At 41.2% G+C, this 13,181-nt stretch overlaps 1 protein-coding gene across 3 annotated transcripts in view; it reads left to right on the forward strand.

Annotated features, from left to right (window-relative positions):
- The window catches only part of pard3ba (par-3 family cell polarity regulator beta a), a 200,630-nt gene that overhangs the window by 120,741 nt on the left and 66,708 nt on the right, over positions 1-13,181 (forward strand). For all 3 annotated transcript variants that reach the window (XM_088074335.1, XM_042513093.2, XM_088074336.1), the window contains 2 exons: positions 23-238; positions 1,677-1,881. In XM_088074335.1, coding sequence (XP_087930461.1) covers positions 23-238; positions 1,677-1,881 — 421 coding nt within the window. The remainder of the gene's footprint in view (positions 1-22; positions 239-1,676; positions 1,882-13,181) is intronic.

Here is a 13,181-nt window from a genome sequence, read left to right on the forward strand (position 1 = left end):
CTTCTTCTCTTTTGTCTCTCAGATCCTTCGGCCGCTGGAGCGCTGGGCCCAACCCTGGGCCTCATGAAGTCCAGCTCCCTGGAGAGTCTCCAGACAGCCGTGTCGGAGGCCAAGCAGAGTCGCAGCCAAGCCCAGGTGCCCTTTCACCGCCCGCGGCCACATATGGTCAGAGGCCGGGGATGCAACCAGAGTTTCCGCATCGCCATCGACAAGTCCTACGATGGACCTTCTGAAGATGGTAAGACTTCTTAGGGGCATTTTATGAACAGAAATAGTGAAAGACACACAAGAACACTTTGGAAAATGTTTCTTTTAATGTCACTGTTGCTATAATATAGGAATCTCTTCTAGACATTGTATCCATTTTAAATTAGAGCCTTCACTGCCAACGCACATCCCTTAGGCTTTATAGCACACTGGCACTCAAGAAGAGCCAGAGGCCTGCCAAGGGACAGTGCTTAGCCTAAGTACCTTAATGAAATGCTACATGATTTTATCCACTCAGCAATTTAGGAAGAGCGACTTTATATCTTACAGCAGCATATTTTTAGTGCTCTACCTTATGAACCCACAGACATGTTGGATGTTGAGTGTGTGATTACTAGCGAAATTATCCTCCATGTTCCCTGAAATGAGTGACTTCATGCAGAATGTTGACTAATGATGTTTGGAAAAATCTGGAGTGTGAAGAATTACCCATCTGCGGTTGTATTAGATGAGAAGTCTGTCTTTGACTGCATTTGGCACAGAATGGCAATTATACAAGTTAAATTTGTGTAGAAATTTTCTTTTTTTTTTTGTCTTAAGCCGGTTGCCTGAATTTGAGTCCTTTTACTTTGAATGAAACATTAAACCATAATTGAGAATTGTCAAAAAGGGACAGTTCACCTCAAAATCAAAAATACATATTTTTTCCTCTCACCTGTAGTACTATAAATCAGTCCAAATTGTTTTGGTGTGTTTTTCGAGGGTTGGAGATATCATAGAGATGTCTGCCTGCATGTGTATTTATTTAAAGGACTAATTTTCTGGAGGTATTTTCATCACCTGATGCTGCTGTTTGCACACTTTGTCTTGCTTAATTGTCGATTTTTAGGATTTTTTTAACAGCAAACAAGAAAATTGACAGACAGTGGTTTTGCTACAGGACCGTGCCAGTTTTTGCACAGCTAGTTCAATTCAAATCTCATGTTTAATTTCCATTATTCGGCTTACGGCGCTTTACACCAAAACAACCTTGATTGGTGAATAGCACTACAGGTAAGAGGAAAAATATGTACTTTAATTGTATTGTAAACTGTCCTTTTAACTTGCCTTGCACAAGCATTTAAACCTCTGAAATGTGAGCAAATTGGTTTTACTACTGTTACACCCACTTAGGTTTTTCTTTGGATGGATTTTTCGTGTATGTTTAAATTCAGCATAGCACGTGGATATAGCTGCTGGCTGGACCCATCCAGGTGTGGAGACTTGCCTCTGGCGAGCCCCCTGCACTGGCAGCAAAGCTGCCTATTAGAGGACTAACTAGCTTACTGAGTAGATGTCTCAACAGCACAGTGAAGTGTACATGCATACTGAATTAAATAATAAATGTTATACATGCAGCTGCATTTATGAATCTGTATCCCAGCTGTATCCACGCATATATTGCAACCTCTGCCCCTCTCCCTCCTCAGACGACGACCTGTCGGAGCAGAGCTCCGGCCACGAAACACCCGTCAGCAGCTCCTCTCGCCAGGGCTTGGATGCAGAGGATGGAAAGAAGAAGAAGAAAACCAAAGGGAAGAAGAAAGAGAAAAAGACTAAAGGAAAGAAGAAGACAGACGATTCTGTGGAGGATCTGGAGAAGAAGACCAAAAAGAAAGGATTTGGCCTCTTAAGGTATGTAGGTTTATTTATTTAAACTATCTGGCAATAAGACGTCTCTTTGAGATTGGTTAACCGATGGTAATTTGATGGTAATAGCAAAGCAGCTACAAAGACGTCCATGACGGGACCTCGATTCTCTAAATCAGTGGTTCCCAGCTGGCGGGTTGCGAGTCCATTCTGACCATGTCAAGTTTGTGAAAATTTGACTGGCTTGGGTTTTTTTCACCCTCCCCAAAGCTAAAAATATTTTTCCTTGAGCCTCTTTGGATGCCTCGGGGAAAATGCATGAAGTGTTCATCCCACATGATGTGCACAAGGACCATCAGAAATTTGAAAATCCATGTATAATTTCTGTTTGTAAAGTGTCTGGCTGTGATAAATAGTGATTTTTATTTTGGCAGGCCTGCATTTTGGAAGGCATGTTTTCTTTGAAAATCACCAAAAATATTTTGAGAAAAAGAAATTGCAAAAAATGTTTTACAGAACATTGCCCAAAAAAACCCCCAAAACTATCAACTTTTATGTTTGTATCCAAATTGAACAACTTTTTCAGAGAAGAATTTGCACTATTGTTAACGTTACTATCCTATCTCGGAGTGGCACAGTTCAGATTGAGGTTGGCTCAGCTGGTTTAAGATCAGCAGTAAAAGGAAACAAAATACCGTTTGCGTCCTTCCTGTAGACGGTATCTACATAGAAATCGGTAGCAAACAGCTGTCCTACTTTCCCTTGGTTAAGTTTCAACAAATTACCCACTGAGCCCAGCAGGATTATGGGATATTGGATTATTGGATATGAGCACAACCTTCGCTGTAATGGAGGGTATCCATTATCTCTCAATCCAAGTAAAGTCCCAGCAACACAGTACCAACGCAAGCCGCTTGTCACCCCTTTATCAACCTGTCCCCATCGTGATTGTGGTGGTCCAATCCTCCAATCCTTATCTATTGGCAGTGACACGGTGTGGTCAGTGTATCACTGCACTTCCAACACTTGAGATTCAATTAGACTGTGGCAAGAGATAGCGCAGGCGGAGCGTTGGCCTACAGATGGCAGATAAGAATCCAATCGGCCACAGTGTCAAGGGCAGTAATGGAAGAGATGTTCACATGGTTAGGCCGGCGGTGGAGAGTAGGGCAGGGGAGAGAAGGGCGAGATGAAGGACACACACAGGGAGCCGGAGTTACAGACAGGAACACATGTCTGAAAGGTTGTAGTAGTGTTAAGCTGCCTAAAATCCAGTCCAGCTAGTGCTTCATTTCCCCAATAAAATGTTCCTATAGTTCCATTTATTACACACATCCAGCTTTGGCTGTTTCTCTGCAGCAGAATATGTAGGAGCTGACACTGCTAGCTGTGTGACAGATTGTGTTTATATGTTTGGGAGGTAATCTCTGCATCTATACACCACAGGCATACAGTACCGTTTCCATTTTTTTTTTTTCATTTCTCTGTTTAAATGGTGGTGCTGTGATGTTTGTTCCTTCTCTTTCTTTTTATATTCTCTTTCCATGTCTGTGTTTATGAATCTCTCTCTCTTTTCATCATGCCTGCTCTTATTTTGAAAGGGTTAGTTGCCATACATAAATGAATAAATAAATAACAGACCAGCCCTTTAAAACCTGCTTTTGGAACCAAATGCATAATGAATTTAATAACAGATAAGACAAAGAAACCCCCACTCAAAAGTCGACTTGGGAAACACATCCCTGGTCTGCTCTTTTCTTTGCACTTTTGACACAATTATGAATGGTGGCACACATATGCATGTAGTTACAAATAGACACACACACACTCATACAGGGACACACCCTCTCCTCTTCCTCAGTTGCAGACTCATCCTTTTTATTTGGCAACAATAGTCAGAAACACTCAGAACCAGCCCACTGTTGATCCAAACACAGAGGCTGAGTGCTTTTCTTCCTCAACAATAGCACTGAGTCTTATAAAAAGCTTCCAGATTGTTGCACCACACACTAGCCTTCCTCTCTCTGGCCTTTATCTGGCCGACTTGATCGTTATTGAACTTGAAATATGACTTAATTAGCCAGAGTATTGCGCGGTTCAATCTAATTGCAGCCCTCAAATGTTATTTTACTCCAATGGCAGCATTAGGAAAAGGGCAAATTATAAACATATGACCTCAATTTCCCTCTGCAGTGAACGTGTGCGCAACAGCAGCTAGCACAACAAATGTTGGAAGTCGGCCCTGTCCTTTCAGCGGCCACAAATATTTAGTTTAGCTGCGCCAGTGTTTGAAGAACAAGTTGATTTTGGCGGCAGTATATTGCAAACAGCTGGGTGTAAGGTGACCTCTGGAGATCCCATTTGTTGTGGCAACATTTGTTTTTTGCTAAATCCATATGTGATCCTCTTTATATGAAGAGCATCATTTCCTAACTCCACATACAGTGTGTCATTTCTCTCTACAGCTGCTCTGAGTCATTCATTGTTTTGCATTATTACACCTGCTGGCATAATGAGAGTGCTTCAATTAAAGGTCAAAGATCCATACGGCTTACACTGTTTAGTCCAGCTGATATCAAACTTATCCAGCTGTGATATTTAACCCTTTGAAGCCTGAGCAATTTGGCTTCATTTCTTTCAAAAGCATGGTGTGAAAGCAGGGAGCAACTTCAAGAAGAAATGACCCAGAAATTAGCAAGACATTGGTAAAAAGTACAAGAAAATTACCTAAACATGATTTTAATTCTATAATATAATTCTGAACATATAATTATGATAATCTTATATATAGTTCTCTTAAATGTTTTTCTAAACTGACTTATTTCTTGCTATGTGCAAAACATTTCTTGCCTCATTGCCCTTTTCCTCATGTTTTTCCAAGAAATCAGGTTCAAGCACCTGTGAAAGGTGTCTGAACGCAGCACGAGAAAATTGATGTCGATCCAGGTTTCAGTTGGTTAAATCACTCTGAACCACTTCCCCTCCCTCTCACCTTTGTTAGAGTTTCTCACTCTTTATACTATGTCAGGCGTTCTCTGCATCAAGTATTGCTGCTATTCAGCGCCGCCTCTACGGACTCGCGCACCACGCACCATGCGTAGGGCACCACGGTGCTGAGGGGGCACCAACTGCGCCGATCGTCATAATAATTACAGGCCTAAATGATGAATTATTTTGTTTAAGCTAAGCTGAAGCACACAGGTGAGTAGGGCACCCAAATGGCCAGCAGCGGCCCTGCTGCTAAAAGAGTGTAATAAGCATCAAATATTTTAAAAAAGATATGAAAAAAAAAATTAACATATAGAGTCCCATGACAATCCGTCACGCTATCTGCTGATGAAAATCATGTGATATGACTGAAATCCTCTGATTTTTTTTCAGTGTTTGTGAGCCACTCTCTCCCTCCACACATAGAGTGATGCCCTCGTCTCCTCTTTTTCATCAGCAGGCTCTCAAAGCCCCGTTCGCATCCTGTCTCCCTGATTGCTAAATAAGCCCAGACAAATGGCAGTGCCCTTCAGACCTTCCTCAGCAGAGGTTGACTGCTTGTCTTGTCTGTATTCAGCAGACAGCAGTGAAGTCTTTGCCTGTAACATCGCCTCGGGGGCTGCGCCACTGACAGACCGCAGAAAGACTAACACTGGAGCTCAGGCTGCTCGGCTGTTTTCTCTCAACACCGCTGCCACATCCGCATGTTCCTGCAGAACAAAGAGGACAGGCTGGTCAGGGGTTTCAGATGTCTTTATCAAACAAGGAGATTCACATTACACCCTCTCATTTTAATAAAACTTCTGCCAACAATATTATTGTTGGCATAAAACAAAAAAAAAATAAAAAATCTTTGTCATGATCAAGTTAAGTCAGACTAATCTGGTTCACTAAAGTTGCTAAAACTTATAAAGAACAAGGTAATTTCACTTGTCATTTTTGAGTCGCAACTACCTCACAAAATTCAGTACCATGTTTAAGAAAATACAAATTTGACAACTGGCAGATTACAGATATATAGTACTTGGTTAACTGAAGTTGCTAAAACTTACAAAACAACTTCACAAAATTAAGTAGAACTAGATTTTGAGTAAACTTAACAATACGATATAAAGTAAACATGAATTTAGATTAATAGTCTAATTTTCTTTACTTTTTTAAGGAAATCGGTTTCCTTGATTATTTTGAGTAAGATCAACTTTTGAGATTTTACAGTGCACATATTTTCATAAGTTTCTCATCCTTGGGAAACTGATCACAGCGTTAATTCCAGTGTGCACAGCTTATGCTTGAGCTCACACTTGGTCTTGTTTTTGTGTGGATTAGACACATTATCCAATCCTGTTTGATCCAACATGACTTAATCAGGAGGTCAGAGTTTGAAGGATATAGTTTGTGACTAACATCCTCTTGTGTCACCAAGCGAGTCTTGCTCAAGAGTGACATTCAGCTAAATGGTGTGTGTATCTTTACGTTGTTTATCCCGCGTGTTACTTCATCTGCATCTGCAGTGCATGTAACCGATCATCGGGTGTGTCATTGCTTAGCTGCCCCCATCAGCCCTGCTGGGCACTGACACATCCCGTCTGTCCCTGCGTCCTGTCACTCACTCAGTCAGTCAGGATCAATGTTTCGCTGTCGCTATCAGCACACGTCCCGCTGTGACAGCTCACCAACACCCTTCCGCCAATTTAGGGGACATGAAAGCCGGCGTTTTGAACCGCTGTTTACAAATCCACATACAACGTGATATATCCTCTCCCCCTCACACTTCTCTGTTTGCGGCCTTGAAATCCGACAGGGAAGCAAGCCAATTAGCGCCGTCCGTTCCGCTCTTATCCTATCGCAGAGCAGCAGGATGTGCAGGGTTGAAAGGTAGTCACTGGTGGGCTGTACGCCACAGAACCAAAGCCTTGTTGTCAAGCTGCAAGTTGATTTCAGATGGATTACTGCTGTCATTGTGTACTCCTTTTTCCTTTTCCTTGAGCCCTCGCTCCCCTCCTCTTTTAATTTCACGATGAGGCTCCTCTTCTCCTGTAGATCCTTTCCTCCCGACCTCATTTGTGCCCTTTCCTTTGTGTCATTCCCCCTTTTTCCCAGTTCGTCCCTCTATTTCCTTGAATGAAGTATTGATTTAACCAGGCTACATCAGACAAAATGAGCTCTCAGGTCCCGCTTCAACTCACACAAGTTTGTGATTATCTTTGATTAAGTGTGCTAATATGAGCTCCGTGAGGTCCCAGAGACCTCCTGCCAATTTATCAAGCAAGAAACATGTTGTTTCATGGATTCAGTCTCTGTGAAGTCTCAGTCGTTGGTTCTCTTTCCTTTAACTGCTCAGCCATGATGTCTGTTGCTGCTTGTGATGTATCAACTACCCAGTTATTGTTCCTTTGCCTCATTACAGAAACTTTCTAAGCCTAAAATCCCATTTAATCTCAGACTAGGATGACATTTTGGATTTTTACTATTACAGAAACATGTTTCCTAACTACCTTCACAAAATAATAACCTACATTATCTTAGAATGGGGATTTAGTTATTACAGAATCATCCTAACTTTTCAAAGTTGAGAATCATTAGTTAGGATGGCATAGACTCTGTCCTAAATTCAAAATAACTGCAAAAACAGCATAGAAAAGAACGGGCCTTCAAAGCTGTATCCAGGTGTCTTCATACATCCAGGTGTCTGGGGTCATTAGTGACGTTTGATTAATTATCATTTGCAAATCAGCCGAACATTGAAACATTTAGCTGATTAATATTTATTTCCACAATAAAGGTTCAAGTGCAAACATATGTATTGACATTAACATAACGTCTCATGTATCCTGACTGAAGTGAAGTGTTATTATAAACAGATGATAGCAACATTAACAGATGCAACGCTAGCAAAATGGTGTTTGCTCAGAAAGTATAGACAGTTCGCTAGCTAATGCAAGATATGAATGTTAGCTAGGCTACTGACAGGAATTTAGCATAACATTGCAAGAAGTTAACCATTCAAAAAGTATCATTTCTTTTGACACTTTGCATATCTCTCAGAGTCGACAGTGATATAGCTGTTTGTTATCAAGATATTTGGGTGACACTTTTTGCATATTTGAATATTGCAGGAGGATGTTCCATCCCCCCAAATAATAATAATAATAATAATAATAATAATAATACATTTTATTTCAAATCACTAAAAGACACCCTACAAGACAGTTTTAAATAAGCAGCAATACATCCATAGATCATTAAGGCAAACAATCATTCATATACAATGGTAAAAAGTCATAAAGTTAAATATAAAGTAAATATAATAACTTTTAAAAATCACAGTTTTAAAACTATCTATAAATTCATTATGATAAAATAATGATACGTTACTGCCTTGAGTTAAGATAAGACAGGAGGGCTGATATAGGCGAGGACACAGCTGTGAGTTTAGGATTTGTTTCTGTAATAGTACGATTTTCTTTTCCTTTTATTAATCCTATCCTCCTATGTTTTTGTCATGAGGATCTTTTTTATTATGAACAAAACAGAAAAGTTTCTCCTGTGCATCAGAAAATATTCCAGGTAAAAGATCCGCTTGGTCATGGGTGTTTATAACTGCAGAAGCTTTAGCTGGCTGTAGCACTTATCACTGTGTTTTTGGCAATATGGAGAACAGAAACACCTCCACAGTGTCACAGATTGTGACTTTAAACCCACTAAAAGAAGGTAAGGAAAGGAAGGAAGGATAGACGACTATACGAACGGGCCCTGGCTGTCAAAAGTGTTGCTACCAAAATCCCTGTGACATGTTTGTGTGGGTGTCTCAGCAGTGACTCTAAGCTGCGATGGGGGTAAATTGGAGGTGCATTACCTAATCCCACCGTTGGTTAATGCTCTGCAGGTGGATTTCTTTGATCCACCATCTCATCTGGCATTTAAGCGCTGTTTGCTACGCTGATATGGAATATGCAGCGGAGTCTTTAAGAGCATTAATGTTAGTATTCTCTTTTGTAAAATATGCATAAGGCCATACATTTTGCACACAGGACAAACCCATCTCCTGTGGTTATCGCTCGCTCTCACTTCATCTCTATTCATCTCTTTATCTTCCCATAAATAATATATGCCAAACCACAAATCACTTTCTTTGCAACACTTGACACACGGCCATGGCTTACTAATCAGGGCTGCCTTAAAAACATGTTCCCAGAGATATGTGAAGCCGTGCAGACCATATTTACGCATTTGTGCATGTAAAAGCTGTATATGTTGGCCAGAGGTTTGAGTGATTGAAACAGAGACAGCAATCATGCAAATCCTGCTGAGGGTTAATGTTGCCCCTCTTATCTGCTGTTGGCTTTAACCTGCAATTAGAGGAACCCAGAGTGTTGCACATGTGTGTGAAGATATACATTCAATACACAGCAGAAATCAAATGTTCTTTGTACATTTTCTCAAATTGTATTAGTCCTTTTTTCAGCCATTATGGCTCTCCTCCGCCATCACAATTCCTAATGCAGTTTTTGCACCAAATCTCTCAACCCCCGAAATGTGCCGTAACATTGAAATACTGTTAACAGCGAGCTGCGAATAACCCTTCATAGAGAAAAGGTAGTCTTAAAATGACAGCCATTTCTTTTTTCCTTTTCATAATTCAGATTTGTGCCCAATTTGCTCCCTGCAAGTCTCCCGCCGCCCTAAATATAAAAAGCTGCCAAGTATTTTTCCAGTCGTTGAAAATGAGCTTTCGCATAGCAGAAGCAGCCTCCTGTACCCTCTATTGAGGCATAATTCTAATTTACAACTTTGCCATGGAGGCAAACAGACACGGGCGCTATCACCGTTGGCAGCCGCCGGAAAACAAATTAACTTTTTTCCCTCCGTTTCTCCCCTCCATCCAGCGCGATGGGCAGCTTTTCCTGAAATGATGTGTGGGTTTATTGGCGTTGATGTGAGCTGTCAGTCAAATATCAGAGGGATGGGGAATTGACGGTGGAGATGATGAGGAAATCCTCATGCATATATATCAGCTGATAAAGGGGCCGTCACAACAGGCCTTCCCGCCCCTCCCTCTCTCTCTCTCCATCTCTCTCCATCACTCATGCCTTCCCCTTGAAATCTCCTCCCTTCTCTTCTCACACGAAGGCTTTTATGTTCCTTGTCTTTCATGCCCCAGCTACACCTGCCTCTTCTTCAGCCACACCATTTTGCTCTTTCTTATTTACAGCTTCGGTGTTCAGCAGGGAGGGGACGGGGGAGGCGGGGATGCCGACTCACTCCTCTGCAGTTTGACCGTGACGTGGCTCCACCGGAGCAGTTGAAGATTTAATTACTTTATTCATAGGCTTCAAACAACATGTTTACCTCCTTTTTCCGGAGTTTCCCAGAAAGTTTTGAAGTTCTATACTGTTTAATTACACACTCTGTTGTCTAACTTCTTTAGGCCGCCACATTATTCATTTTATATCAGGTTAATATGCTTCTGCACCGGCGAGAGTCGTGGTCAGAGGCATTATGTTTTTGTGTTGTTTATCTGTCACCCCATTCTTGTGAACGCAATATCCCAAGAACACTTTTAGGGACTTTGGAGGAACTTCAAATTTGGCACGAACGTCCACTTGGACTAGACAATGAACTGATTAGAGTTTGTTTTTTAAAGTTAACTCTGACCCTGTCCATCACATTCTTGTGATGGACAGGGTCACGCAATATTTCAAGAACCCAGTTAGGAATTTCTCTTAAAACAATCTTTCAAACAAACGTCCACTTGGACTCTGATTGAACTGATTAGATTTTGGTGGTTGAAGGTCAGAAGTCTCTGTGACCTCACAAAACATGTCTTTGGCCGAAACTCAGGAGTTCAAGCACTAATTATGTCAGAATATCACAAAAAATATAACAGGATAAAATGATGAGGTGATGATATATCCAAAAGGTCATGTGTCAACTTTACTTAGACATCAAAATATTCTGCAAAAAAAGTTTTTTGTGTGTTTTTTGTGTTGCAACGCCATGACTTGGGAGCAGAGGACGATATTTGGTCAGATACCGAATGACACTTTTCTGACTGTATTAATTTTCTGTGCTGCCGTGGGGAAGACGTGTGTGAGGCATCCATGTTTTCGCAGACGTGGATGTAAACTTAATGTGCAGCTTGACTGGTTCGTGGAGACATATGACCATGTGGAATTAATTCTAGATATTAACGTTCAATTCTGATTTCCATCCTCTGTTATGTAGGGAGCAATCTTCAGAAAGCTAATCATTTGGTAATGTCCTCTTGAGTTTTGCCAGTAGCTGTCACATTTTTCAAACGGCACAGATCTCATTTAGAAAATTTTTATTTCTACCGGTAACGTCTGTGACTCATCCTACTGAGGAACATGATACGCACATTTGTACAGTGAATTATTGCCCGTAAGGTAATTATCAAATGAGACAGTGAGCCGAGACTTCCATTTGTGTTGATCAGTTTCATGATCCATCAATTCCTATCGAGTTATGACATTTGAATTGACCCTGAGGGAGGGACGCTTTGAAGTGCAGACACATCCGTATCGGCCAGACAGCTCAGCGGCATTTCGGCAGCCGACTGCCCATCACTCACCGGCCAATTAAAGGTATTCATGTGGCCACAGGAAACAGTCATGACCAATTAGCATTTGATCTTACGTACTCGCGCACACACACGTACTCTCAAAGCATGAGGGCGCCAGGAAGCGATTACACCTCCAATGGCAGTTATGTCCCATTCAGTCATCTTCATGCCATGAGTGATGGATGGACTTCCTCTGCCATTTAATGTATAATGACACACACATGCAAGAACACACACACTTGTGCCTCTCCCTGCCTCCTTGTCTCCCACTAAAACACACACAGAGCGTGACCTCTGCTTTCCAGACGGAGAAGGTTAAGTGTTTCTTGTCTGAGGATGTGCACAGGGCCGGAGGAGCCAAGAGTCTAACCTTTCCCAGTCTGCCAATGGCTCTCATCTGGTGACCTAGCCTTTTCTCCAGCTTCCAGCTGGGAAAATGTGAAGAACTTTGAAAAAGCATCACCGACTTCACAGATTTTTCAGCAGTAAATATACCAACATTGTGCAATTTATGGTATCAAAATAAGTTTCCACTCAAATTAAAAACCTCCAAACTTGCTGGATCCTAAACTTTCCACATGCATTAAAATGCATGAAATGTTTCATGACATTTTAGTCAATTTTTAGTCATTATTTCAGTGGAGATGTGTTTTTCCATTTAAACTATTTACTTTAGGGTTAAAACAGATCAAGAAATTTAGAATCAAGATGACAGGTTTTATTGAATACATTTAGACTTTTCTTTTTTCATCTTGTGTCGTCAGTGAAAATAAAACATAGATTTCTTCATAGTATTTGTCTTTAAGATCTAGTTTTTAGCTTGTCAGCTCGTCTGACACTACCACTACCTGCCAAAGTGACTTACTTTAAAATTTTCTTTATTTGTTGTTGCTTCCAATAACTGCTGACCCAAACAGCTGATGTCCAGCATTACAGTTTGTGGAAACATTGCACTTGTGCTTAGGAATGCGGAAATTCTACGGTTGAGAAAATCTAGTGCCATAGAAAAGGGCTCTCTAAAGGCAAGGTAAAAATATTCTCAAAGTAGCATCCACTTAGGCTGATATTGATATTTTTAGGTGGCTAAAATATGTTACCCATCCTTGGCAGTAAAGTCCTTAATTTCCTTGGTATTGCTGCCTGTTTCTCCAAACTGGGGGTGTGCTGACTGACATCTATTGTTTGTAACACACAGACGATGGATAAACACCGCATTCAACCCCACTTCAAAAAATCTGAACTACTCCTGTAATCTATAGGACCTGGTAGGTACAGGAGTCACTGTAGTTACCATGCAGTTATGTTTTTTTCTACTATCTATGAACACAAACACAATCAGAGACAACATACCAACCACCCTCCACAGTGGCAGGGTGTGAGACTGAAGTGTGTAGCCCAGCGGTCTCGTTAAATATTAATGACTTCCCTGACAGAAGTGGGGAAGGGAAGAGGGAAGACAAGACAAATTGCCAGTGGCGACGGATTTTTTTTGTGTGTGGAATTGTTAAAATATGACACAAATCAGAGTGCAAACAATTAAAGGGAAGCCCATATTTCACCAGGCAGCTCCTGGACGGCGCAGCGCTCCTGCAACTCACACTCTCCCTCCACACTATCATCTCTCTCTCCCACGCTCTGTTTTCCTTACTTCTCATCTCATTTTTCTTACAGTTTCTTTTTTTCCCTTCTCTGTCTCTCTCTTTTCATGGCAGTTTCTTCTCTGTCTCTGTACCACCTTCTTTTCTTGATCTCAATCTTCATTCCCTTCTTCCCT

The sequence above is a fragment of the Plectropomus leopardus genome, chromosome 24 (genome assembly GCF_026936395.1).
Source record: "Plectropomus leopardus strain MGB_pleo_1.0 chromosome 24, ASM2693639v1, whole genome shotgun sequence".
Classification (NCBI taxonomy): Eukaryota; Metazoa; Chordata; class Actinopteri; order Perciformes; family Serranidae; genus Plectropomus; species Plectropomus leopardus.